Source organism: Manihot esculenta, chromosome 5 (assembly GCF_001659605.2).
Source record: "Manihot esculenta cultivar AM560-2 chromosome 5, M.esculenta_v8, whole genome shotgun sequence".
NCBI lineage: Eukaryota > Viridiplantae > Streptophyta > Magnoliopsida > Malpighiales > Euphorbiaceae > Manihot > Manihot esculenta.
In genome coordinates, this window is record NC_035165.2 from 29,708,380 (window position 1) to 29,735,777 (window position 27,398).

Genomic DNA, 27,398 nt, shown 5'->3' on the forward strand with positions numbered 1-27,398 from the left:
TAATGGAAGATTCTTGGGTCTGGAAATGCGTTTGTTGCAAAAATTGCGGAGAGAGACGAGTCAAAAGTTTAGGCATACCAAGAATGCTTTCCTTATTCCGATCATATTCAGTTGTGTGTAAGATGTGAAACACACATTGTGGAGATGGAAAAGTTTATGGCTAAATATTAATTTGAAAACACCTGAATTATAAAATTTTAAGGCTTAATCATAAAATTTTAAGGATTAAATATAAATTATCCATGTTATCGGAATTATAAAAAAAAAGTCTAAATATAAGTTTAATTTTATAAAATATAAAAACATTTTAATTTAATAATTTTAAAATGGAACGAATCAGTGAAATTTTATAAAATCTAGAAACCTAATAGTATTTTTTTTCCATTTAGAAAACGATTTTCTAGCAGAAAAAATAAAAAAGAAAGTAAATAACTATTTAATTGCTAAATTCCAAGCAAATTAATTAATTAAATTTTCTATTTTGAAAATCATGTAATTTAATTTATATATTTTCGTTTTATTAAAATCTAATTAATTTATTCGAAAATTATATTATTTTATTATTTAAATCATGTAATTCAATTTATATATATTTGTTTTATTAAAATCTAATTAATTTATTAAAAATTATATTATTTTATTATTTTAAGTTAAAATATAAATCATCTGATCGGTTTGGTTTAAAATCAAAGCAAATCGAATAAATCAAATATTAAAAATTTAATATTTATAAAAATCAAATTGAATCGAACTGATTTGATTCGATTTAATTTAATTCAATTTGATCGATTTGAATTTTAATAAATTTTTTATTTTTTATATTTTATTTTTAATAATTTAAAATTAATTAAAATACTTTAACTTTAATATAATTTAATCTCTCTATATTATTAAAAATAATATACCATTATCATTAATCGATTTAATTTTTTCAATTTTTTTTTTATTAAAATCGAATTAAAATAATTGAAATTTTTGAAATTAAAAAATGAATCAAATCGAAATAAATAAAAAATCAAACAAAAATTTTAAATTAATCCAATTTGGTTGATTTTTAAAATCATAGAGAGTGTTAGGATTTGTATGAAAACTAATTGTTTATACTTGTTACAGGGGTTTAAATCGTAATTTTATAATTAAAATTAACAATTTCTTTTTAAAATTTGTAGTCTTTGGAGGATTTTCTTAAAAAAAAAAAAAAAAAACCTGAACTGAGGATCCAATATTTATTTAAATTACTGGTTGGTTCAATTTGATTCAAAAACCATCGATTCATGATTTTCAAATTATTGAACCTGAACCAAACCATGATTTTCTCATTTCATTCTTAATCCACCGTTTACAAAATATCTCTAATCCATCTCCGAGTAAGAGAGGTAAGTGTTTGAAGAGCATAGGCATCAGTTGCCCTCCATTGAAATCAATAACTTTGCAATTTATTTTTTATTTAAAATAAAAAAAAATATTTTTAATTAAAATAAAAAAATTAAATTTTAGATAATTTTATAAAAATTAATTTAAATTCTTTTAATCCGAAAGAAGAGTATGAGATTTATTTAAATAAAAGAATAATTTCTTGAGAGTTTGTAGTAAGCAAAGAGTGGGTGGCTAAATCATAAGACAAGTCATCATGATGTTTGAAGGTGAAGTAGTTCTTTTTGGAATTTAATTTAACCTTCAATTTATTCAGTCTTCCTGCTTTATCTATGTTTCAATTATTAGTCAAAGTTAGTTATATTTAGATTAACGAGAATTATTTTTTATTTTTTTAATGTTTGGTTATTTAAAAAATTTTAATTAATATAAATTTTTATGTTTTAATTATTTGAAAATTTAATCAATGAGAGTTAAATATTTGCAATTTATATTTCCATTGATTAAATTCAAGTTAAATATATTTTTTAATATTAAATATATGAAAATTAGTTTAATTATATTTTTAATTTAAATATATATTTTTTAAAATTAAATTTAAAAATAAATTTTCATGATTAAATATTTCCAAATGTTTTAATATTAGTCAAAGTTATTTATGTTTTATATTTCTAGCAATTTTTGAAAGATATTCTCTAATTAATTGCAATGAGCTTATAAATAATCACCTAATTGCAAATTGAATAACTAATAAATATAGTTGTGACTTTATTTTAATATCTTTTTTTTTAAATATATGACGTATATTTTTACATAAAATATTTTTCAAAAAAAAATATTCCTCAACAACATATGCTTAATTTTAATTTAAAAAATATTAATAAATTTATTTATCCTTCAGAAAAATAATGTTTGCGGTAATTAAAAAATTTAATTTACAAAATTTTTTTTCTAATAAAAGAAAAAGATAAATTATTTTAAAGAAAATCATTTTTTTCACCTTTTAAACATTTTAATAATATTTCTATATAAAAATTTATTAATATATTTTATTTTTAAATTGAAAATAAATTATTTTTCAAGAAATAATTTTTTAAATTTAAATTATTTTTAGCAAACAAACTAAGTTTTAAACTCAGTTTATTTATGAAAATAATTTATATTTAAAAATTATTTTTATAAAAAATATTTTTTAATGATATAATTTATTTTTTATTTTTTAATTTTAATTTATAAAATAAAATTTATTAATAAATTTATATACAGAAATTTCAATACAAGTATCAATGGTTAAAATATAATTTTTTTAAAATAATTTATTTTTTTTGTAAGTAGAAAAATATTTTCCATTCATTAAATTTTTTAAATATTTCAAATATTAAAAAATATAAAAATATTTTTTAAAAAATATATTTTTTTAAATAAATGAAATTTTAATATGTAAATTTTCTTCTATTTATATAAATTTATATAAATTTGATTTAAATAAATATTTTTTGAAATTTATAGTACGGAACTCAGTGAGTTTATTGTTTGGGTCATAATGCCTCGAAATTTCGCACACAATTTTTTCAGTTTGTTGGTTATGACATGTCGTTCTATGTTTGATTTTTAGGAAAGTGGTATTGTCTTTTTTTTTTTAATTATTATTTATTTATACTGATTTCATTAGATCAATGAAATCCTATTTAATTTATTTATTTTTAAATTATTTTAATCTTAATTGAAAAAATTAAATAGTATGAGAGTTTTCTTTTTTTTTTATAAAAAATACATGTATTTTATTTATTGCCAGGAAACTGTCAATAGTTGAAATTGTAAGAAAGATATAAGCAAAACAAGTTTATTAATGTTTTCTTAAACATAAAAATTAAATAGTTTAATTATTGTTAAATAAAATATTTAATTGATTTATTTTAAAAAAATAGTTTTAGAAGCGTTCGTATTAAGTTTTTTCTAAATTTATTATTAATAATAATAATTTCTCAGTTAAAAAAATTAAACTTAAAAAAACTAACTAATTAATTTTGAGGTTTTTTTTTTAATTAAAGTTATAGGGAGATTAGAGATTAGGAGTTTTGAAAAGTTGAGAAATCTCAAATTTAGTTTGATATACTTATTATCAAATTAAATTTATAATTACTTCTAACAACGACTTAAATAATTCGTAAAAGTATGTAAAATGTAGATTTTCAGATAAGTTGGAGTTCCAACTTCTCCATTCCCATTTTTCTTTTTTTAAAAAAAGTTTCAGTTTTTTTTTATGCATCTGTTTGGATTAGCTGGGCCTGCTAAGATTATCTTAAATTGTGCAAAATCCAACCAAACGCCTTGGTACATTAGGCTAATTTTTTTAATGTTTGTTGAGTTAAAGACCGGGTGCCAAGTGAAACAAGTGGAGGTACAAGCCCAACATGAGCAAACCCAGACCCACACCCCAGCAGAAGATCCAACCCAAACTCGCATTCTCTCAGCGGGCCCATGTGCAGTTCAACCCAAAACGATGCCATATGAATTTTTGGGTTCCGTCTGAATCTCGAAGCAACAATCCACCGCGATCACCTCTGCCTTGGCCATAGCTGAAAAAGAAGAACGGTCGAAACAGAAAAAACACAGCATGTGTGTCTAAAGAATCAAACCCTATACAATCACAGGGACATGCAATACCAGATCCAAACGATGGAAAAGTAAAAACTAAAAGAAAATTTAAAACGAAGCTTACCCACAACCAACATAGACCCTCTACCGCTAGCCAAATAGCTCAAAATCACAAGGAAAAGAAGCTTGAGGCTCTAATATAATGAACACCACAGTAAAAGAGGAGACCCGACAGATCTCTCCAGAAGCGTCAATAGTTGGACACAGCGACGTGATCCCGAGTTGTCGATATCAATAAAAGCCCTGCCTCAAGCAGAGATAAAATGTCTTAATGATCAAAACCCAAAAATATGATACTGGAACCAACGAACCCACAGACAGTATACTGAAATCAACAACCTGTTTTCTTTGTGGATTTAGACCTGTTAAGCTTGTGTTTTTTTTTTTTTTTTTTTTGGGGGCGGGGGTCCTGAATGGACTCTTGCCTTATAAGATTTAAATGCAAATGAATATGTTTAAACAATAAATAAATAAAAACCTAGCTAAGCCATCAACTGGTTGAAAATTGATACTAACTACAGCATCAAGCATTAGCTATTAGTGGGTGATTCTTCGAGGAACTTCAAATCTCAAATAGTAAGTCTAAGTTCATACGCCTTCTCATGCTGTCATGTGCTCTCCATTTTGTCTGAAGTTAACAGCTGAACCCCACATAAGATATTCTTTAGAGAATTTTTTTTTTCTTCATTGGGTATTGGAAATTCTTAAAGCAGAACAAGCAAGTTGCTAGGGTTTACATCCATAATATTCTGTATTTATTGAAAAACTACCATTAATATCATTCTTTTGCAGCATTTTAATAGGAATTTGCATTAGGTGTGTTTCTTTCCTAATAATAAATTTGTAGAAACTTTTTCTATTTCATTAACCTGAATGGTTTGATTAAGTTCGTTCAAAATTTTCTATTCTCTTTTATTTATATATTTTGATTACAAGTAGAGGAAGGATGGAATCGAACCTGGATTCTTCAGTTCAACATATGCAGTTACCACCTTAATGTGCATGCTGTTCATCTGCTTACAACACCTCATGGAATTTTCACATATTAAACTGTATTTACTTTGTAAGATTTAAACATATCTGGCTGTCTCCTAGCTAAAGCCTAGGCCTAAACTCCATTTAGGGTTTCACCATACTCAAGAATCTGAACTACCTCTTTATATTGAAGAGTGAATTAATCGAAACTTCTTTACTTAGATACTCTAAATATTATTATATCTTGTTCAAACTCTCGGCATGAAAAAATTACAGAAGCAAAATCTATAGTTTCACATCATAGTTAAGTGTGAGTAGGCAGATTGTGTGTATCTAATCTTCATCATCATGAACTTAGAAACCAGCATACTTACTTTACACGCCTACTGTACAAATTAACAATAAAGAAAACTAAAACAATGTGCATCCCATTAGCCGTATGCTGCTTTGAAACTGAATTTACATAAAAATTTTCAAGTATAATTTATCATTAAGCAGTATTTTTTTAATGATAATCACCATTAATGGAGATAGATCAAGGTAATTTATTCATTGCATGTTTAATATACAAGCCGCATATTCTTGAGACCTTAAACTTTTGTACTTTTAAAATGTTTTTTAATTCGTTTTCAAGCTAATTTGTCCTCTCAGCTTTGCTAGTTATGGAGTTAATATTAAGAGTTTGTGAAGGGACCACATACATCACTCTTCATTTCTTCTGGTTTTTGCAGAGACAATGTTCCATATTGAAGCTGTGGTCCCTCTCTCCTTTTTGTACCCCATTTGAGAGCACATTACATTAAGAATTTTCATAATAAAATTGAAGTGGCAGAATCAGAGGACAACTCATGATAAAGATTAAGATTTAGTTCTGTAAATCCGGCATCCATATCTTGAGTGGAGGATGGAAAATGTCCTGATCTTTGTCTAGACCAAACTATAAATATATATAAAGACCAAGCCCTAGCATTAGGCATTGATGGAAAGAAGACCATAGAAGGTAGCTAGCCAAAGGAGAGGGGAAGTGAAAAAAAATTACAATCACACTTAATTTGCAAGTTCTTGAAAGCATAATAGATTAGCAAATGTGAATGTTTGAAGAGAAAATTCTTATTCCCTTTAATCCCACTCCTATATATGGATACTTTTATTTTAAGCTTTTCTTCTTTTGAATAAAGTCAGGGCTAGAAAATTAGTGATGAGAAGTCGGAATAGCATTAGAGAAATTGACAAAGGGGTCGTTGAACGAAAATCAAGATTCTGGACAAAATGATGAAGAAAGTGCCTAGAAAATCAGGAAATTTTGTTGTAACATGAACTTAATTCTCGTGTAATGTCGTCAAGGAGATTTAGAAAAATTGTTTTCTTGCTTACGTGTTCCAGCCGCATAAGACAAAAGAAATCAAGTATTTGAAAAGATAGGCGTAATGATACGGTGACCTAATAAACCCTAACAATGACCAAGGACCACTTATTTCATGATATGGGAAGCACCTGGAGAGCATATATAGCAATCCTCCAAAATTTTTTTCAAAACTAATGTAATTCTATAATTTAACTTCTGTCCATACAGTGTGTTGAAAGTTAGTTAAAGTTTTAAAAATCCGTTTTTAATATATTTTTTTTATATATATATATTAAAAAATTATAAATAAAAATACTCAAAGATTTAATTTAATAATAAATATTTAATTTAGATTAGAGAATGAAATGCTTATTAGCATTTCAATCTGATGTATGTATAAATTGAGCTTAGGCAACTACTTTCTGTGTACATACTTCTTCGATCATTAAGCTTGTTACAGACCTGATTCAAAATTAAAAAGAAAAAGCTCGTAAACAGATGTATTGAAAGTGTATATATATATATACAAAAAGAAGCTCGTAAACAGATGTAATGAAGTACAATCTCTGTCAGAAACTATGGATATGGAGTCTAAACAATTCTCCAAGAAAAAGGCAGACATTCAAATATGGTAAATGCTTGTATAAAATAATGGACTTGTAGATTAAAATATGCCGCTAGATCGGTGCCATTCCACCACTTGGGTCACCCACTTTAGTTCGCATTTCATCTTGTTAACCCTAAGCCTACTAAAGACTACGCCATGGGTTCTCTGAAGAAGGAGAAGTTAAACTCTACCAGTACCACTACTGAGCAGAGTTGCACAAATCCTAGTTGCTTCTTTTGCGCCATGAAAGAGCAAAACTTGTCGCTCAGGCGAGCTGGAATAGCAAGTTGTTTCAAGGAAATGCCCATCAAAGACAGCCAAGAACACGTTCTGGTGCTTAGCAGTTTATGGAACATTGCTATGACACAGCCAGATGATCCAGAGTTTCCATCTCTCGGCATCTTCAATTGCATGGCAAGGTTGATCCAGAAAGGTGTTAATGATAGAAGCTGGCTTCTTGGGGATGAAAACATATATGTCCCTTATTATGCAGCTCATGTAATCGGCTCTTACACTATGAACAAGGTTGAGTTTGCAGTGAGAGCTGTTGAATCAGGTGTTATACCACCATTAATGGAGCTTTTACGAGGAAAGATTAGTTGGGTTGAGCAAAGAGTTGCTGTTAGAGCACTTGGTCACCTGGCAAGTTATGAAAGAACCTTTGCAGCAGTAGCAGTGCACGAACGAGAGGTAGTGAAATTAGCCACAGAGATAGCTTCAACTTGCATTGATGTGGTGTTTGATAAATTTGTTGGGCTGAAGGATACAGCGAAGAGGTTGAAGTATCATAGTAACTTGCTTACAAGAGGCGTTGGAGGGCTGGACATGGAGAACAGGAAGGCAGAGGAATGGGCTAGCCAACTTCAATGTTGGTCTCTCTATCTTTTAAATTGCTTTGCTTGCAAGGAGAGGTGTTTAGATCTCATTTGCAGACAAGAATTTTTAAAAGATTTGTGTGGAATGTGGGGTCGATTGGTGAATCATTCATCACCTGCAGGAATAGGACTCATTAGAATATTGTGCTACAGTAAAAATGGAAGAAAAAGCATTGCTGAATCTAAAGAAGTTATAAACAATATCTGCAATCTCTCGAGATCTTCAGATGATTGGCAGTACATGGGTATCGATTGTCTTCTATTACTTCTCAAAGATCAAGATACCAGGTATAAAATCATAGAAATCGCCACCTTGTTTCTTGCGGATTTGGTTGAACTTAAAAGCCTTGGTATTAGGTCAAATGTTGGTGAAGCAATCACAAGAGCACTCCTCTTAGACTACAAAAAAAGCAAATCGAAGATAAAGAACAAAAAAGCTCTAGATGTGTTGCAAGAAATATGGGATTTGAAAGTAGAGAAGAGAAAACTAGAGAAAATAATGCTGTCAGAAGAAAAGGCCGAGAAAATGAGGGTTTTGGTGGGTTTAATAAAGCAACAAGGAAACCAAATGTTCTGTTTAGGAGACATAGAAGAAGCTTTAGTTAAGTACACTGAAGCATTAGACATATGCCCACTGAGATTAAGAAATGAAAGAATGGTTCTTCATAGTAATAGAGCTCAGTGTCACTTGCTGCTAAGAGACCCAGATGCAGCCATAAGCGACTCAACTCGAGCTCTTTGCCTGTCAAACCCAGCAAACTCTCATAGCAAAAGCCTTTGGAGAAGATCACAAGCTTATGACATGAAAGGGTTGGCTAAGGAGAGCTTGATGGACTGTATAATGTTCATCAATGGCTGCATCAAAACAGAAACAGGCAAACGTGTGAAAATCCCATATTATGCTGCACGCATGATCAGCAAACAGACGGAAGCCACTTGGCTATTTGCGAGTGCCAAGTCAAAGGCATCAAGAAATGAAGCAGTACAAGAATCGGACGGCGAATATGTCTTGCAGAAATATGAGGAAATAATGAAAATTATGATGGAGAAAAAGTGCTTCATCTCTGGTAAGTGAACGTTAAAGTTTGAATTTCTTCTTTTTGCAATGTTAATTTCAAATTTAAATGTTATTGTTTCTGTTGCTTGGAGCTTTTCAGGCCTGTCAACCATAATGGAAGAGCCGCTTGGGGGAAAAGAAGAGAGCAAAAGGAAGTTGGGCAGGCGGCCGAGAAGGGGTAAAAATCAGGCGATTGTGGTCCGATCAACGTAGGGCATGAAGAGTGGTGGGTGTACTTTTGGCTTTTGCCTCTTTTTGTTTAGTGGTTATATAAGTTGGGATTTGGACCATGATGTTGATTTTACAATAGAAATGGAGAATGAAATTAGGGAATATCTCATGGAATATTTACTAATTTCGAAAATTTTCTATCAACATAAACTACCTCATCACTTAAAGGCTTTAAATGTTAGAAGAAACATAATTAAAGATATTTATATTTACAAAATAATGGAAATTTAAATTTTAATTAAAAAAAAATCCCATCATGAGTCTAGTTTTTACATTTAATTAATTTAAAATTCAAATTCATTTTGTTTTTTTTTTCTTTTTTAAGAAAAAGTCTAGTGTAGATTTGAGGTTTTTATTAATGCTCAAATTATTATTAATTTTTTTTTCAATACTAGCTAATAGACATTAATATGGATTCATATGGTTAGGCATTGGTGTAAAGTTAAAAGATTGATTTGTCTTTGTGCAAAATTTCAAAGATAAATCATGGTTAGGCAGATCAACACCGGCATGCAACTATTGACAAATCTTGTTTTGCTGTCTCCTACTTTTTTTCTTTTATTTTCCAATTTTAGCTTAATTAAAAATATCCAAATGATTACGTAATTACTTTTTAATTTTATATTTTCAATCAAATTTTAAATAAATAAAACTAATCATAATTGAATTGATATATAGAATTTATAATTATTTTTAAAAAGAATATAACACACGCTATATTATAATTTAATATATTTATAAATAATTATTAAAATAAATCTAACTAACTTTTAATGTGCAACATTTTATAAAAAATTTTGTGAAATTTAATTTAAATAAACAATTGATTCAACTGATTCTTTTTAATGAATTATTAATAATATGCTTAATTTATATTTAATTTTTATAATTTTTATTTTAAATATCTTAATAGATTATAATTTTTATTTAAGAATTTAATAAATTAATTACAAATAAAACTAGAACACATAAGTATGAATTTAGCTAATTTTAGATTTGATTTTTTTTTTCTTTTGAATCAATTATTTGTATATCCCTAGATCTAATTAAGGAAGGAGATTCAATGGATTAGGCAAGGTCTAGTTGCTTATGTACTGGGCTTTACTTAGCCCATGAAAAGAAAAATTCCCATTAAAAACACTTGTGCCTTTTTTCAGTAATTATTGTAGAATTGTTAAGAGAGAGAATTTTTTTATAGTTAGAAAATATTTAAAATTAATTTAAAATTATTTTTTACATAATTTAACTACATAATAATATTAAAATAAAAAAATAATTTTTTTTCTAAATTTTTTTGATTGACAGCATCTAAAATATGTTTTTTTCTAAAAAAAATTTCTTTACTTTTTATAATTAAATATGAATTAATATTTGATAACCGCTAGGTTTCACTACCCTAGTAAGAGGCCGAACCTACAGTAACAAGACCGGTCCAGGACCTGCGGAATCCTACAAGTGAGAAGATCTAGCCCATTCATTCTTGAGATCGGGCTTTTCTCAGGACCCAACCTTCTCTTTCCAAGCCCGGCCTGAAAGCTTAGCAAAATGAGGATCACTGGCCCAGTTCCGAACTGCTCGATTAACCCACGTGCTAAAAGAGAGAATTAAATGGCCGTTACGCATGGAGCAAATATTTGATGTCTTCGTACGACCGTATCCGTATGACAGAGACAGGTGGCCCAATGACAGTGAAACCATTACACGTCATTGACAGGCTAAGAAAAAGAATAAAAGGAGAGGAACCAAGCTTACAAACCCTTTGTGAAATCCTATTTTTTCTAGATCTTATAACATCAATATTATTTATATATATATATAATTAATTTATATTTAAAAAAATAATAAAATATTTTTCAATTTAATACATGAGCGAACTCAGTTGTCAGTTCCTATAATATATGGAATAAAATCATTTATAATCATAAGCCATCAATGTCATCTAATAATTGGGTTTCCCTCAAAGACAGTTGGCCGTAGATCTACTTTTCAGCTTGGAATTAATACGTGCATCCAACGGTTAATATTAAGACAACGTAATGATCGAGGAAAAACACAAGATATTTTGTTTTATTCTTCTATAAAATTAGGAAATGTATATGGACGCTATAACGCTCTTATACGTTTTTTTTTCCTCCCTTCTTCTCAAGATAATAATTCGTTAAAAGATTAAAAAGCCAAGCATATTGCATTTCATGGTTAATATTAATTGGGTTGATTGGTAAATAATTTAAGCTTATAATTAATATTTTATTAAAAAATAATGAAAGATAAATACTCGTGAATGTAGTATTAAATTTTTTCATACTCTTTATTATTTGAAATTAATTATCACAATAGATATCTATTAAACAAGGTTAGCTTTTAGAAAAATAATATACAAATAACACATTCAGAATATTAATCAAGCTAAAAGAAGCCTGAAACATAAACAAACTACTCTTACTCTGAGCTTTTCAAAGGGATTGAAGAGAAAAGCTTACAATCAAAATCAAAAACCTTTCAAGGGTCAGGACTAGCAAAAGGTGTTTTAGATTCACAGCAGCCTACATCCCACTGTTACGCAAAAGAGCTGCTTCCAAAATCTAGCACCTGTCTCAATAGTAGTAACCTTGTGTGGAAATAAATGTATATACATTTATATTTTTCTAAATGGTTAATATTATTTTTAAAATAATAAATACATATTATTTTTTATTTACATAGGAAAAATATAAATGTATTTATCATAAAATTATAAAGCTTTAGTTTGGAATAATTCTTCACATATATATTCTTCACATTTATTCTTCCTTCACTCCGTCCAAATAAAGTGTTTAAGTTGGGAGGGTGAAATTTACCCTCCAAATTAAAAGGAGGGCTCTTGTTGTCATGAAAGGTAGAATAAAAAATATCGTTCGATAATTATTTTAAAATTAATATTAATTTTTAATTTGATCAAAATATTAATTTTTAATAATTAATAAATGAATTATGAAAATTATTTATAAATATTTAATTAACTATTATCAAAATAATTATCTGCTAGTAAAATAATAATAGTATTAAAACAATTAACATTATTAAACAGAAGTTTAGAGACAGCCAGTTCAATGATCCGAAAGAAACTAAAAGAGAAATGAGAGTTCTCTCTTCCTAAACAATAGAGAGAGAAGAGCTTTGCGTAAATATGGTGAGAAAGTAAGATGTTGAACGGTAAACGGAAGTTGCGAGTCCACGTACTTAAATGCCGGTATGCCACACCGTCCGGTCCAAGCCATATAACTCAGGCGCCTAGGTGATGTCGCTTTAGGATTGTCATTTACAGTAATTATTGAATATATATCGCAAAAATTGTCAAAAATTTAAAAAAAATAAATAAATAATTTAATGATTTATTAATTAAAAAAACTTTAGTTGATTTTGTATTTAATCTATAAATTTTAAATTATAATTTCATATGCAGCATGATATTTAAAATTGTGTACATATAATTTTCCATTGTAATTAAAACAAATTTTTATAAAAATAAAAAATTTGAAATCTAAATTTTTTTATTTGAAAAATTATTGTTTGTGTAATAAAAATTATTAACTATAAAAAGAAAATTAGTTTTTTACTAATATAACCAATCAATGATTAGTCGCTTTCGTTAAATAAACACGGGAGAAAATGAAGTTCTCAAGCTAATCTGCGGACGGTATCCACAAAATACAGTCATGGCTCATGTCACCTTTTTCTTTTATTTTAATTTATTTTATTCTTTAAACCTTCTTATAAATAGCATCATTTAATTTCCATCCACACGATTTTATCCATTTTTTCGATCCAAGACCGACGGTTAGGCATTGATAAACACCACCGCCTACTGGATCAAATTCCAACCCTTCTCCGACGACGATAATCTCCTCACCGAGATGAGCTGGTGGTGGGCCGGTGCTATTGGCGCCGCCAAGGTAAGAACAAGCCTATCTCGTATCATCGTCTCTTAATTTTACGATCTCTCAATTTTATTTTATTCACTCTGTTCGCAGAAGAAATTTGAAGAAGATGATGCTCCGCGAAGCTTCCAGAGTGTAGGGCTTGTGTTAGGCGTCACGGGAATCGTTGGCAACAGCTTAGCTGAAATTCTCCCTCTGTCTGACACCCCCGGTGGTTCATGGAAAGTCTACGGTGTTGCCCGCCGTCCACGGCCCAGTTGGAACGCCGATCATCCTGTGGAGTATGTCCAGTGTGACCTCTCCGATGAGGCTGAAACCCAATCCAAGTTGTCTCAGCTCACTGATGTCACTCACATCTTCTATGTCACCTGGACTAACCGATCCTCGGAGGCCGAGAATTGCGAGATTAACGGTCTGATGCTCCGGAACGTCCTTAAGGCTGTCATCCCAAACGCCCCTAATCTCCGCCACATCTGCCTTCAAACAGGAGGTAAACATTACGTGGGTCCATTCGAGTTGTTTGGCAAGATCCAGCCGCATGATCCGCCGTTCACGGAAGATCTGCCCAGATTGAATGCGCCCAATTTTTACTACACCTTAGAGGATATCTTGTTCGAAGAGGTAGCGAAGAAGGAGGGATTGGCTTGGTCCGTTCACAGACCGGATCAGATTTTCGGGTTTTCTCCATACAGCTTGATGAATATCATTGGTACACTTTGTGTTTACGCCGCTATATGCAAACACGAAGGCTCGCCTCTGCTGTTCCCCGGGACAAAACAAGCCTGGAATTGTTACTCCATTGCCTCAGATGCTGATCTGATAGCGGAGCAACAAATTTGGGCCTCAGTGGATCCCTATGCAAGAAATGAAGCCTTTAATTGCCACAATGGAGATGTATTCAAGTGGAAGCATTTCTGGAAATTTTTGGCAGAGGAGTTTGGGATAGAGAGATATGGGTTTGAGGAAGGAGAAAAGAGATTGAGTTTGGTGGAGATGATGAAGGATAAGGGTCCAGTGTGGGAAGAGATAGTGAAGGAGCATCAGCTGCAGCCGACCAAGTTGGAAGAAGTGGGTGTGTGGTGGTTTGCCGATCTGATATTGGGTGGTGAATCTGTGATATCAAGCATGAATAAGAGTAAGGAGCATGGGTTTTTGGGGTTCAGAAATTCCAAGAATTCCTTCATTTCTTGGATAGATAAAATGAAGGCTTATAAGATTGTGCCTTGATGCTGTGGAATTTGAATTGGTTGTTGTCCAAAGTTAAAGTACAGAGGGAAAATAATGTACCAGTATAATGTTTGTGTTCTGTTTGTTGTGTGATGTCTAAAGAAAATAAATTCAAGAGCATTTTTTAGGTCTGGTTTTCTTGTTTGCTGCTGCTGCAATGACCTTTGCTCCTGGAAAAAGGAAATAAATCTTATGAATTTTTTCTCTTGAGTTCAATTTTTCATCCCTTAACTTCTAAATATAAAAATTCTTAGTGATTTTTAACATTTTCATAGTGCTCCATGTTGAAGAAAATCAAATATGTCACTGAAACAAAGAAGAGTGAGAGAAAAAAGTAGGCCTAGAAACATTGGATGTTTTCTTGACAACATTTGAACCGGCTCATCAAGTAAAGAAGTCTTTTGGGTCATTTAAGCTTAAGCTGAAACTGCACGTTTCTTATCAAAATCTGTTGTTGAACTCTCAAACTGTGGTAAGCATCAAGTTGATAGCTTCTGTTGTTATTTCTGCCAACTCCCTTCACACTTTCTTTTGACTTTCTTGTTTTGTTTTTAACACTATTTATGTACTGACCTGCACACTTGGTAAATATTTCCAGCAGATTAGATCATTCAATTTTATGGATCAATTAAGCTGATTATGATTACGCTTATGTAAGTTGATTTAATTCTTGATTTTCTAGTTAAACCTGTTGTGCAGATTCATCATTCCAATAGCTTTGAAGCGTCTACTCTATTCAGTGGTTCTTGACATTATCTAACTTTGACATGGGAAGGATCTTTCCTTTTTATTAGTAGCCCTCCTCCCCCTCAAACACTTTCTCTCCCCGAACCCATTCTCCCCATTCCCTTCTCATTATTTTGCTCCAGCCAGCCACCTCACCCGTCGCTAAGGAAGAAGTCGATGCTCCTCGTCACCTCTAGCGGCACAAACATCTCTCATGAACAAGAGAGGAGAGAGAAAGAGGCATGGCGCGCATGTTAAGCACATGAGTGACACTATATTATATTTTCGTTAAATAATTATAAAAATTATACTAATAATTAATATCTAAACTCATTAAGCCAAATAATTTATTTTTATTTAAATATTTTTTTCTCAAATAAAAGTTATTTTAGCTCGTAAAATGTAAAAAAGTAAAAATACAGGTAATTAAAATATATTTTTTATAAAAAAATCTTATATATAAATTAAAGTTACTATTAAGATAACATTAAATTTATATTTTATATTAATTATAACAGCATTGAATTAAATTATATATAAATTTAATGTGTTAAATGTAATTTCATCGCTAAAAATTATTAGTGAAATTTTATTTATTCATTAAAAGTTATTAATGATAAATTAATGTGTTTTAATTACTATTTTGCCAAGGCCACTTAGTACAATAGTACTACATATGTATATTGATTTTGAAATTTTTAAACCAATTTTTTCGTAGTGTACTTTTAATAAAGTTTTAAACATTGGAAGCATATTGACTTCAAAAAAAAAAAAAAAAACATTAGAAGCATATAGTTATTAGAAAAAAAAAAAAAAAAAAAAAAAAAAAGAAAAGAAGCTACAGTATTTTGTGGCTAAAATATTTTACTAGCAACGAATTCCAATGTATGTGGGGGAAAAGCAGTATTTGAGAGAAAGAGGCCCACTTTAGGGGAGCTGCAGCTGTGTTTCAATGCTTTGATCCGTAATTAAGCAGTCCAGGAGAGGGAGAAACTTGATATCAAAGAGCATGTCCTTATCTAATCATGTGAACACTACACTCCCCAACAGAAGCTTCTACGCAACTCCGCAGCGCAGTGATTATACTGGCTACTTGGCAGTTGGTACAATGAACAGAAACGAGAAAGGTGCCGTTTTTGTAAAGAGAAAGGACCAACTACGTCGCTCCATTTCCTTCTCTATGAGCTTAATCCATATCTCCCCATAATTTAAAATAATAAAAAAATAAGCAAGCATTTAGTGATCCTCGTCTCCCCTGTCCCCCACTTTCTCTACTATATATAATATAATTCTTGACAATTACTTCTCAGAATTTGCCGTAGAGGACATTCCCACCTCTCCTCATCTTATTTCACTCAAAGAAAGAGGGAAGAAGAAGAAGGAGAAGAAGAAGAAGAAAATGGGAGGAGGCAATGGACAGAAGTCAAAGATGGCTCGAGAGAGGAACATGGAGAAGCAAAAAGCTGCTAAAGGTAAGCTAATCCCTTTACATAGCAAGCCCCAATGTATACATATGTAAACATTGAAGGAGAGAGAAAGAGAGGATATCTTTCTCTGTTGTTCCCTTAGAGATTGTAAAAAGAATGAAATCATGTGAAGTGAATAGCTGAATGAGGAGATTTTTCTTCTGAAAGTTCTCTCTTAACAGGAGACAGTATTTTCTTCTTTGATTGGTTGAAATTCTCTTAAGCCTTTGTTCAAGCTTCTTTTTACTCGAGATCTATATGGTAGTAGTCATGTTTTCACTCTAGTAAGGTCCGATCTGTGTGCAGGGAGTCAGCTTGAATCAAACAAGAAAGCCATGACAATCCAGGTAACCTTCTTGGATTTGCTCCCGTTTCCCCCACATAAAACTTTATCTACTCTTGGTTTTGGTTTTGGTTTGTGATTGTTGGTTTCTGATGATGTTGTTGCAGTGTAAGGTTTGCATGCAGACATTCATTTGCACTACATCAGAGGTGAAGTGCAAGGAGCACGCCGAAGCTAAACACCCAAAATCCAACTTATATGCTTGTTTTCCACACCTCAAGCAATGAAGTAATGACTCTGGAAATAATAACAATTTTCAGAGATGGGTTCTTATTATCTCTTGGTGACTTCAGTTTAGAGAAATCGATCAAACTCTGCTCGGCTCTTGGGCATTTACCGTCATGTATGTGAAATCTGTTTATATTATTCCCATGCCTGAATTGCTTCTATTCACCCGCTTGTCTATGTGATCGGGCTTTGCCTTAATTCTAGGATTCAAACCCAAACTGATTACCAGAAAATCAATTAATGAATCAACTCGATTCATCCAAGGCTGAGAGGGCGACGAACTAATCAATTAAACAAAGAATAAATGCAAAAGAAAACTCTTAAGTTCAGCTCCAAGGTTTGTCGCGTAAAATCATACAACTTTGTTGGACCAACACGGTGGTGAAAAAAGCACGGAAGGGAGACAGTGGAAGAATATATAAAGACGAATACTGCAAATCTGCATCTATTCAGTAATTGAACATAGTTTTCAATACAATACAATACAATGATACATCCGCTCGAAAATGGCAATGGTTCCCGTTTACAAACAATACAGGAAAAGCAAATGGAGCTTTATAGTTCAATTTACAACAATTGGGAAAAGTGTAGAGTTGGAACAATACCCAAATAAAAGTGATCAGCTACCTAAAATGAAATACATGTCTGGTCCCCTGTCGTCAATGCTTATTGTGTCCGCATTCTGCTATTCTCTGCACTTCTGACTTGAAAGAAGTAGGGATGATTCTGAAAAAAACATAAAAATTAAAAAGTTAAAAATTATATACAAGTCAACACCAAGAATTTTCAGCATAATAGCTTGAAAGAAAACTGCTCATGGACTCAATCCAGGAAAGAGTTTAGGTCCCAGACTGCAGAATACTGCAAATTATTAGGGAAGTTTCAGACAAAACTGCAAACTCCTGATAGAATAGGCCAGTTCCACTTAATGAACACAATATAACTTAAGGCACAAGTTTGCAGCAACATGAGCATTAATCTTCCAAATTTTAGGGCTTTTTGCCTTTTCAAGTTATGAAAAAAATAGAAATTCTCAAACCCTGACCCGGGAAAAATAGAAATTCTCAAACCTTGGTCCAGATAAAATTAATGCGACTCTACCACACTTCTAAAGTGCGATAGAGTCACATTTCACCCTGGTCCGGGGAAAAAAAATCTTTCCCGGACCAGAGTTTGAGAATTTCTCTCTTTTTTTTTTTAACTTGAAAAGGCAAAAACCCCAAATTTTATGCCATAAGTGAAACTTATGGACGCAATCATATGCCAAAAAAGGCATCAACTAAATCCAGAGAGCCTACAGATGAATTGAAATACATCTAATGACCAAAAGGACCTAATAAAAAGCTCATAACGAAAAACAAAAATACCATAGCTTCTCTAGCTGTAAGTCTGTCCTGATGATCATAACGAAGAAGCTTATCAAGAAAATCAATAGCCTGCTTATCAAAAATGAAACCAAAATAACCAAGATCAAGACGCAGATCAAGTCAGATCATAATCAACTCAGTTAAGCATTTAAAGTTCACTTGGACTTTGGCCAAAATTTTTTAACGGATTTCATCTGACCTCTGGAGAAACCAAATGGCGATTATCAGCATTGATAAATCTTGACCAGGGTTTCCTGCTATGCCTGCAGAACAATTTAAATGATTTAGGATACCAAAAGTGAACCTCAAGCAGTAGAATTGACTGAGATGTATTAGTAATGAACACAAAGGCCTTTTTAGTTAAAGTAACAAAGGGACGATGCAAGGAAAAGGCTATTACCCTTGCAATTTATTTTTTTTGGGGCCCCTGAAAATCTTTCTGGTATTAAATGGTTATCCTGGCATAGTTCCATTTCCTCTCCTTTTTTTTTCTCCCCCCCCCCCCCTTCTCTCTTTTTCCTCAATGATATGAAGCCTACTGCTCATCCTAACCCCATTTCTGCCCATCATGGTAGAAATGGAAAAGGCTCACATCAACCTTTCTTGCTTTACCATTAAAAATAAGAAAAGTAATACGTAAGACATACCTGCCAACAAGAGCTTCAAGATGACGATCCAGCTCTAAGTGATACTTGTTCAGATAAGCATTTAGCTCATCTGTACCAAGAACCTGAAGGAAAATGCACAAAATAAGACTACATGTCGTATGACCAGTTTCTATTTTCGTCAAATTAATAATGCTTATTGTTTCCAACAGCAGCATGACATTTTAATTGGTTGACAAATATAATTATTTTCACTCCACCATTTCTGCTTCATGTCAGTTGTTGAAATATTGAAGATTAGACTAATGAACTGCTGTCAATGATAAGCTAAGAACACTGTTATTAAAGATACACCTAAGGTGCAAGGAGCACCAAGCACAAGCCTCAGCTCCTCTAAAGGCATAAGTAGTGCATTCCTTGGATACAGCGCAAGGTCAACCAACCTCAACTACGTACCAGGCATGTCCTCAATATTTTTGAACTTAATTTAATGACTTCATGTCCCCACCAAATCATATCCTGAGGATCATAATGAGTAGATGTTTCTTCCTCCTATCACAGTCAGCTTTATCCAACAGAAAAGGAACACAAAAATAGGAGAGAAGCTTGACATCTGCTTATTAATGTTTTGTAGAATAAGATTGGTAAGTTTGTTTAAATAGCATTATATCTACAATTATTTGATTTAAATTTAAATGTACTTAATTGTGCTTCATCTCATTCAAGAATTTGCACCTACGCCTATACCTAAGCCCTATAACCATTTGGCAATTGCCTCTTTGTGCACCTTGCATCTCTAATAACTAGGGCTAAGAATCACACGGAGCCAACTAAGGTTGTTAAGGCTGTATATTTTAATCCGACGCTTCCATTTCATTTGATTTGGTAGCAAGTGATTCAACAATGTCAATCTACCGATCTATATTCATCAAAAAAATATTGCCCATGAAAATTAAAAATAAAAAACCCATAATTGAATTCCAAACTTTCCAAGCTTCAAGCCCAACAAACATGCATCAAAATTGAAAGTAAAACTGCACTAATAAAATCATGTAAATGAATTTAGCAACAATCTAGGACTGGGATTAATGTAAGGGCAAGAATATCAGGGTCCTGCACTTGAATTCCGCATAAGCTCACTTAAGATCCAGTGTTACTTTTAATGCAATCTCATAAAAACTTGGGAAGCTTTATATTCTGTTGGATACCACCAGTGGAACTCTAAAAACACAATTATTTACATAGCTACAACATATTAACACCAAAAGTGCTAATTATCACATATAACTGCAAGATGCCAAAAACCAATTTAAAATTACCTTGGCAATTTTGACAAGCTGGTCTTGATTGTCACGACCATAAAAAAATGGCTCCTTCCGAAAAATCTGCAATTAAAAGAATTTTTCAACATTGTCATTGTAAATAAACACCATATCATATAGACAAATGCACTAACATAAACTTAAATATAGTGAAAGAAATACACAGTACAATGCTCACCATTCCAGCAAACATACAGCCAAGACTCCACATGTCTAAAGAATAATCATAGTCTTGTAAATCAACAAGGAGTTCAGGTCCCTTAAAGTACCTAAAACACCAATAGACAAATTTGTTTCATTTCAGCAAAAAGAATGCTAAACCATCTATGACTCTGGTGAAAAGTTCAAATCAACTGGCAAGCAAAATTAGCAACCTTGCTTTAGCAAACTATTGCCTGACGAGATTTGTGAGTTTCTTTTCACAAAAAATAATAAATAATAAATAAATACAAATAGCACTGGAATGCAAAATTTGAAATTACATTAATCCCCGTGTTATATTTCACTTTGTAAGATACCTAAGTAAAAGCAAGGATTAAAAAACAACCAAAGTACCAAACAGACTAGTGCCAGGACAGAGCATTTGTTCAAGCAGCAGGTGGGTGGAGACTCGTTTAAAAAATCAAAGTATAGTAATTACAACTCATATCTACCAACATCAAAGTGGACATTTTATGCATATTTTTTATCTTTGGAATCTCTGTTGTAATTGAACAGGAAAAAGGTCAAAGATCTATAAGAAAATGATAGGGCGTTGAGCCCAGGTCACAGCAAGGGCAACTTTACATCAGGTTCCACGCATCTCCTGAACCTTGTTATTAAAGACCAGTCAAGAAAATTTTGGCATGCATTAGCTTATAGGGGCTTCAAAAATTCATGAATACCTTGAAGCTACTCTGACATTATATTCTTTGCCAGGATGGTAGAATTCTGCAAGTCCCCAGTCAATAAGGCGTAGTTTTCGCAACTCATGATCAATCATTACATTGTGAGGTTTCACATCTCTATGCATTATGCCTTGCGAATGGCAGTAATCTAGTGCCTAAAATTACAGAAAGCAATGGATTAAATGAGTATATAACAGATAATTTTCATACACCCAAAAAATCATGCCCTTTCTTCAAACAGTAGTCAGCCGTGAATGTTAACATTGGACGCTACAATATGGTGACACACAAACAACAGCCAGGAGAGAATTGTGTTATTTTGTATAGTGGTGACAGGTTTACTACAGACCCAAACTTGGCATAGTTGATTAGAAAATTATGGCCATGGAGCTATTTTTGCATATGCCCCTTCATGAAGAAGTACTGACCTGCCATATTACCAGGCAACAATTAGCAACCACCAACTCATGGTCCCACAAGCAAACTGAATTTCTATTCTTGTTAGGTATAATAAGGCTGTTCATAATCAGAATACCATCCATCCATTATGATAAACAAATCTGCCAATTTTCTCATACCACCCAATCAGGCAGAGCTTTACCCAGCAATTATTCTGCATCATTTAGGCTTTCCCAGCAATTATTCCTCATCATTTAGAATTGCATTTTGCTTAAATCAAAATGGGATCTTCTACCATCATTAAGTACAACATATATTTCCAAGTTCAGAACAGGGAATACAAAGAGGAGGATAGGGGACCAGGGAGCCAGCATGTTACAGTAAGGATATGAAATTACCTTGAGAAGCTCATATATATAATAGCGAATGTCATAATCGGTCAATGTTGGGTACAAAACTTTAAAATCTGTACTGTTCACATATTCAAAAATCAAGCTGGGAGTTTTTGAGTGCTGATCTCTGACAACATCAAGCAATTTCACAATATTGGGACCTCCACAAAGATTCTGTAGTATTTTTATCTCCCTCTTTATCTGTACTAACTCCAACACACAATTATTCAATACACAAACAATTGGTACATATGTATTATTTCACATTCACACCAAAAACATAATGATTCGGAGAAATTGACCTTCTTTTTCTTGACAGGCTTGAGGATCTTAATTATACATCTCTCACTGTTATTTACACAAATACCTTCAAAGACTTCACTGTATTTTCCCCTACCAACCTTTCGAACCACCTCATAGTCATCTTGATCACTGGAACAATGTGCACGTTAAGTAGCGTCACTGCTACTAGATATAGAAATCGGCACAAATTGAGTATTGTAAATGTAAAAATTAAAACCCTAATTTCTACTTCTTGCCGCAACGTGAAACCAAAGAAGAGGAAGAATTAGAGTTGCTTACCCCCATTGAACGACGAGAGACTCGTAATCCCAGTAATCTCTAGGACGGTGAACGTTGACGTCGGAGTAAACTCGAGCTACGGACATGGCTTTGGTGCGTCTTTAGTTCTGGCTTCGCGATAAGGATTCGATCAAATGTACAACACGAGAAAAATATTAAGGAGGGTGAAGCTTCTATAAAAGAAACCTGCTTGAAATCTAGAATCGTGATTCTTAAATTGGTGAGCAATTACCATATAATCCCTGTATTATTTTAAAACATTTTTATAAATATCTTCGTTTTGAAAAGTCAACATATCACCGTATTTTCCAAAAAAAAATTTACATTCATGAATTAATTTTCATCTCTAAGTTAATATAATTTAATATTTCTATATATTATGTGTAACCTTTTTCAAAAAAATTATTAAATTATTCCTAATGAGAAATTAATAAACTACGAGTAATTTAAAGCATAAGTGTGATTAAAGCATACACCTATCCAAAAGAAGAAAAGATTAAAATAATTAAAATTCCAAAACAATTTTAAAATATACTTAATAAAAGCATTTCACAAAATAAATAATTAACCCTTTCAAGGCCCAAGTCCCACAAAACCAACTCTCTACAAGAGCCTAAAGTTCATTTTAGACTAGAATTGGGCTAGTCCACTAAACCGTCCATCATGTTCTCTTCCTTGCAATTTCGGTTTTGTGTTTTCCATTCGGATTTTGGTCTATTTATTTTCATCTGCCTCGAAAGTTTTTTTTAATATTAAAATTTATTAATTTCTTAACATGTTCATATTCAATGTAATTAAAAAATTATTAGTTATACAAATAATTTAATAATAGAAAAATATGAAATAAAGATATATTAAGAAAATATATAAAATTTAATTTATTTTTTTAAATTATTAGAGATATTTGATTTCAATTCTATAAGATTCTAACTAAAAGTGAAATTCAAAGTAAACCTTTTGATATTGTGATTTTTAATAAATCAGATTTAGAATTAAATTTGGATAAAATATAAAATTAAATAATTAATTTTGTTAAAATAAAAAATATAATAATTTACCTTAATAGTAATTGCGCTAGATATTTTTGGGTGATGGATATTTTATTAGTTTTGACTGATTTTTGACAAATATTTGTGGTTCACAGTCACACTTCACTGAAAAGGCATGCTCAACTTTTGTAGTCCCTGTCAATAAAACAATTGACTACGTGTAGGACTCCAATTGTCCACCACTGAGCTTGGTGGGCCCTTCCTCATAACGTAGATTTTTCAATTTTAACTTCCTCGCTTGCCGCTTGTCCGTTGGTGACATAATTTCCCCGACCCACCTGCCTCGAACTGCCACATTTCACGCTCGGTGATCGCTGAATTATCAGTAACGCACGACTCTCTTTTGGGTAATCTCTATTTGTGATTTCAATTTTAAGATATATTTCATTTCCATCCTTCAATTTTAATTTATTTCAAATAAAATTTTTAATTTTAATTTTACTTCAAAAAAATTTACCCTGACTTACTATAATAAAATTTTAAATTACTAAAAATAAAAATAGTCATTTTAAATATTCTATCTCATATTTTTTAATTTCTTTCTTTTTACTTCATGTTCAAAGTAATTAAAAATTAATTATAAATAAAATTACTTTTTCTTAAGTAAAATTCTAATTTAATAAATTTATCAATAATTTAGTTACTATTTTATATTTCTTGTTATTTATTTTATTACTATTTTAAATTTGATTAAATTGATCAATGCAAAGTGAAGATAAATAAAAATAAATTTTAAAATTTTAATTTATTTTTCTCTAATTAATAAAGATTTACTATTGATGAAAATTTTAAATTTTCTTTAAAAATACAAATATAAAATATTTTTCATAGTGTATAATAAAAAGAGTTTAATAATACATATATTTATAATTCATGTTGCAAGTGTAACATTTTCTTTCTTCAAATTAGTGGTAAAATTTTATTTTGAAAAATTTATAATCTTGAATTAAATATTAAAACGAAAAATTTTTCGTTTATATCAAATTAAAATAACATGTTAATAATTAATCCTTTTAAATATAGTTAATTACAAAATTTCAAACTCTTATTTTCATGATGAGAATGTTTTTTTTATTTTAAATTTAAATTAAAATAATTAAATTAAATAATAAATATATTATATAAAAATAAAAAATAAAGAAGAAATAAGAATAATGTAAAAATAAATTCTTATAAAATAAAATTTAAATAATTTTTTTACAATAAATTAAAATTGAGTAAGGAAAATGAAACAGAGATTAAAATATACATATAAAAATTACCCTCTCCTTCTCCACGGCACGTTTCCACCATGCGACTATAGTTTAGCCCATCTCCACAACCGCACGCGTCTTCATGAGAGTGAGATCTAACGAATAACGATCTTTGACCTTTAACCATTAACGCGTGGGGCCCTTTTAAAAACGTTAGGGAGCAAGCGAGGTCCACGCAGCATAATATCTTCATACGCCCATACAATCCCAAAAGTGACCTCCTATCAGTTTTCTCCACGTGGTCCTCCACATCTTCTTCGCCGGAACACGTCACTACCAGAGCGACCTGAGCATCGGATCCGGACACGGTTCAACTGACACGTGGCTACATTGGATGATGCAATGACGCCTGCGAGATACGTACATCAAGCGAAAAATTCAGTCACTTGAGTTTCGAGAGGAGGGAAGAGAAGGAGAGAGGCGTAGGCAAGCTCGTCACTTTATTTATATATTCGATTTTCCATATTCGAATTCGAAGTTTCTTTGTCTTAGGAAGATCGATACTCACACACTCAAATGAAAGATTTATAGATTGTTTGGGTTTATTGGTGCAGTAATATCCCTTTGATTTCTCCCTTCTTTTCTCCTTTTGCCGGAGAGAGAACCACCCTGTAGTGGAAGATGGAGCGGTGGGACAAGGTTGCGCATCCTGTGCGGAGAGTTTTCAAAGGCGTCGCTTTGCGAATTGGGATTCGCAAACGAGGTATCTTTCTGCCCGTTTTATAGCCCATTCGTGAAATCAGTTGATCGTTTTGATGGTTTATTGTGTGCAATGATAGAAATGTTTTCATTTGTTAGATCTTCGTTTGAATTGCTACAAGTTTAAGATCTTATTTAGCCATTTGTTTTATATTTGCCTTCTAAATTCAAATTCAAAATGTTCTTCTCTTTTGAGGATCAGGGGATTGGGGGAATTAGTTCATTTTCTGGTGGTTCTGGGAATCTGATGTAGTACTTTAAATGAATAGATCGAGCTGAATTCAAATTCAGTTCGCTTTTGATTTAGTTCCAAATGATACAGTGTTGTAATGTAAAATGATCAACAGCTTCTCCATAGACGAACTGTTAGCAATTCTGTGATGAAACTTTCTCCTTTCTCTGGGAATTTTTTGACACTGGCAGATGGGAGTGGTGAGGTTGCTACTATCACATTGTTCTTCGCAGCCCCACTTGAATTTGCCATAGAAATAGTAACAAACTGTGGTGCATTACAGAAAATGTTCAATTTTTGGCCTATTCTTGTTGTCCTTTCCATCCTTAAATTTGTTTTCAAATTAAAGGTTTTTGTACTTAGATCAATGGAGCCATGTGTTGATCTTTTGCAATTTTGTAAAATTGATCTGGGATTGGGAGAAGGATTCCAGTTGATGAAATGTGCAAAACATGACACAAACACATGGTTTGTTGTTGGAGAATTATATAGTTCCTTACATGACAAGTATGCTCTGCTTATGATGATTTAGGAAGTTGATTTATAGCATATGTTTGATTCACCTGCTTTTCCTTTTCACATTTTTGCATGGACCTTATCTAATGATTCTGGGTGGGGAAATGACAGGGCTATTGAAACTACATCATGATGTAAGGGCTTGTGAATATGAGGATGTTCGTGTTATGTGGGAGATGCTAAGAAGAAATGAAACTGAAAATGCTAAACTTTCAGGCAAGAACAAGAAGAGATGCTTTTGGGATTGCTTTAGCTGGACTCCATATTTTTGCCACAGCTGTTGATCATTTAAATTGTGAGATTTCTCAGAAACTAGTTAGCGGATGCATTTGAAATGAGTGAGATATGAATGTGGGTTGATAAAAGAAAGGGGAGCCTCCATATCATGTGTGATAGTCTTGTTTACTTTTCTGTCGACCATTTGTATATATCATCTGCCTCCCCATTTTGATGGATATGATCCATCCTTGTCACTTTATCTCCAATAGAAAAACTAAAGATTTTGTGGCATATGTGATTTATGCATTTTGCAGTAGTGCATTGATGCTATTTCATGTGTTCTAAATCAGTTCGTTTCTGCGCTTTTTTGTGGTAGATCTGTAAATTTGTGTTTTATTCTAATCTTTTAATTTCCCTTTCTAGCATTCTGCAACTTTTAAGTTGAACTGATCACATTAAAGGGAATCACAAATACAGCACACATGAATTCTGGGGGCATGTGCAGAAAACTTAAAAGAACTGAAGGTTCTTTTCTTCATCATCTTCTTCATTTACTTTCCCTCTCTTTCTGCAAGTTCCTTTCTTTTATCTCTTCAAAACCTATCTGCTTTTGAGCATGCTCAAATTGATTGCAAAGTGCAATACATAGTGACAAGCAATGAGCACTTTTGTTTGGTATGATTCATTTTCCAATAAAAGGATTCAAATGAACTCTTACAAAATCATTCATACAAGTTTTTAACTTCTTTTAAAATGAAAAATTTTCGAATTAAAAAAAATTGAATTCTCTCATTTCAAACAAGAGAATGATTAAAAAAAATCAATTAAATTGAATATTTATAAAATT

At 31.6% G+C, this 27,398-nt stretch overlaps 5 protein-coding genes across 6 annotated transcripts; 4 read left to right on the top strand and 1 right to left on the bottom strand.

Annotated features, from left to right (window-relative positions):
* The first annotated feature begins 7,030 nt into the window (after nucleotides 1–7,030).
* Nucleotides 7,031–9,240, top strand: LOC110616310. Its single transcript, XM_021758697.2, has 2 exons — nucleotides 7,031–8,901; nucleotides 8,992–9,240. The coding sequence occupies exons 1-2, from the start codon at nucleotides 7,116–7,118 to the stop codon at nucleotides 9,102–9,104; spliced, it is 1,899 nt and encodes a 632-aa protein (XP_021614389.1). The 5' UTR covers nucleotides 7,031–7,115; the 3' UTR covers nucleotides 9,105–9,240.
* A 3,546-nt stretch (nucleotides 9,241–12,786) lies between these two features.
* LOC110615860 ((S)-8-oxocitronellyl enol synthase CYC2) lies at nucleotides 12,787–14,482 on the top strand. Its single transcript, XM_021758038.2, has 2 exons — nucleotides 12,787–13,054; nucleotides 13,133–14,482. Exons 1-2 carry the CDS (start codon nucleotides 13,016–13,018, stop codon nucleotides 14,264–14,266), a joined length of 1,173 nt encoding a protein of 390 aa, XP_021613730.1. The 5' UTR covers nucleotides 12,787–13,015; the 3' UTR covers nucleotides 14,267–14,482.
* Nucleotides 14,483–16,291: 1,809 nt separating this feature from the next.
* Nucleotides 16,292–17,194, top strand: LOC110615276 (uncharacterized protein At2g23090). The gene is made up of 3 exons (XM_021757076.2): nucleotides 16,292–16,464; nucleotides 16,765–16,805; nucleotides 16,909–17,194. Exons 1-3 carry the CDS (start codon nucleotides 16,392–16,394, stop codon nucleotides 17,026–17,028), a joined length of 234 nt encoding a protein of 77 aa, XP_021612768.1. The 5' UTR covers nucleotides 16,292–16,391; the 3' UTR covers nucleotides 17,029–17,194.
* A 254-nt stretch (nucleotides 17,195–17,448) lies between these two features.
* Nucleotides 17,449–22,761, bottom strand: LOC110615275 (casein kinase II subunit alpha-2). Of its 2 annotated transcripts, XM_021757075.2 has the most exons (10): nucleotides 22,584–22,761; nucleotides 22,304–22,433; nucleotides 22,008–22,202; nucleotides 21,208–21,365; nucleotides 20,502–20,592; nucleotides 20,321–20,386; nucleotides 19,044–19,126; nucleotides 18,596–18,659; nucleotides 18,397–18,465; nucleotides 17,449–17,755 (listed from the first exon to the last, which is right to left on the bottom strand). In XM_021757075.2, exons 1-10 carry the CDS (start codon nucleotides 22,667–22,669, stop codon nucleotides 17,696–17,698), a joined length of 1,002 nt encoding a protein of 333 aa, XP_021612767.1. In that variant the 5' UTR covers nucleotides 22,670–22,761; the 3' UTR covers nucleotides 17,449–17,695. The 2 variants fall into 2 exon arrangements, with proteins under 2 accessions (XP_021612767.1, XP_043812778.1); XM_043956843.1 differs by lacking the exon at nucleotides 22,008–22,202.
* A 2,340-nt stretch (nucleotides 22,762–25,101) lies between these two features.
* On the top strand, nucleotides 25,102–26,897 carry LOC110614867. The gene is made up of 2 exons (XM_021756550.2): nucleotides 25,102–25,588; nucleotides 26,444–26,897. Exons 1-2 carry the CDS (start codon nucleotides 25,507–25,509, stop codon nucleotides 26,614–26,616), a joined length of 255 nt encoding a protein of 84 aa, XP_021612242.1. The 5' UTR covers nucleotides 25,102–25,506; the 3' UTR covers nucleotides 26,617–26,897.
* Nucleotides 26,898–27,398: the final 501 nt, after the last annotated feature.

Bases quoted from the DNA above. Each gene is read 5' to 3' on its own strand.
- LOC110616310 (XM_021758697.2), top strand. From the start codon at position 7,116: ATGGGTTCTCTGAAGAAGGAGAAGTTAAACTCTACCAGTACCACTACT. The intron at 8,902-8,991 runs GTAAGTGAACGT...GGAGCTTTTCAG, and splicing joins GAAAAAGTGCTTCATCTCTG to GCCTGTCAACCATAATGGAA.
- LOC110615860 (XM_021758038.2), top strand. From the start codon at position 13,016: ATGAGCTGGTGGTGGGCCGGTGCTATTGGCGCCGCCAAG. The intron at 13,055-13,132 runs GTAAGAACAAGC...CTCTGTTCGCAG, and splicing joins GTGCTATTGGCGCCGCCAAG to AAGAAATTTGAAGAAGATGA.
- LOC110615276 (XM_021757076.2), top strand. From the start codon at position 16,392: ATGGGAGGAGGCAATGGACAGAAGTCAAAGATGGCTCGAGAGAGGAAC. The intron at 16,465-16,764 runs GTAAGCTAATCC...ATCTGTGTGCAG, and splicing joins GAAGCAAAAAGCTGCTAAAG to GGAGTCAGCTTGAATCAAAC. The intron at 16,806-16,908 runs GTAACCTTCTTG...ATGTTGTTGCAG, and splicing joins AGAAAGCCATGACAATCCAG to TGTAAGGTTTGCATGCAGAC.
- LOC110615275 (XM_021757075.2), bottom strand. From the start codon at position 22,669: ATGTCCGTAGCTCGAGTTTACTCCGACGTCAACGTTCACCGTCCTAGA. The intron at 22,434-22,583 runs GTAAGCAACTCT...ACATTGTTCCAG, and splicing joins TCTCTCGTCGTTCAATGGGG to TGATCAAGATGACTATGAGG. The intron at 19,127-20,320 runs GTAATTTTAAAT...ATTTTCCTTCAG, and splicing joins AGCTTGTCAAAATTGCCAAG to GTTCTTGGTACAGATGAGCT.
- LOC110614867 (XM_021756550.2), top strand. From the start codon at position 25,507: ATGGAGCGGTGGGACAAGGTTGCGCATCCTGTGCGGAGAGTTTTCAAA. The intron at 25,589-26,443 runs GTATCTTTCTGC...GGGAAATGACAG, and splicing joins AATTGGGATTCGCAAACGAG to GGCTATTGAAACTACATCAT.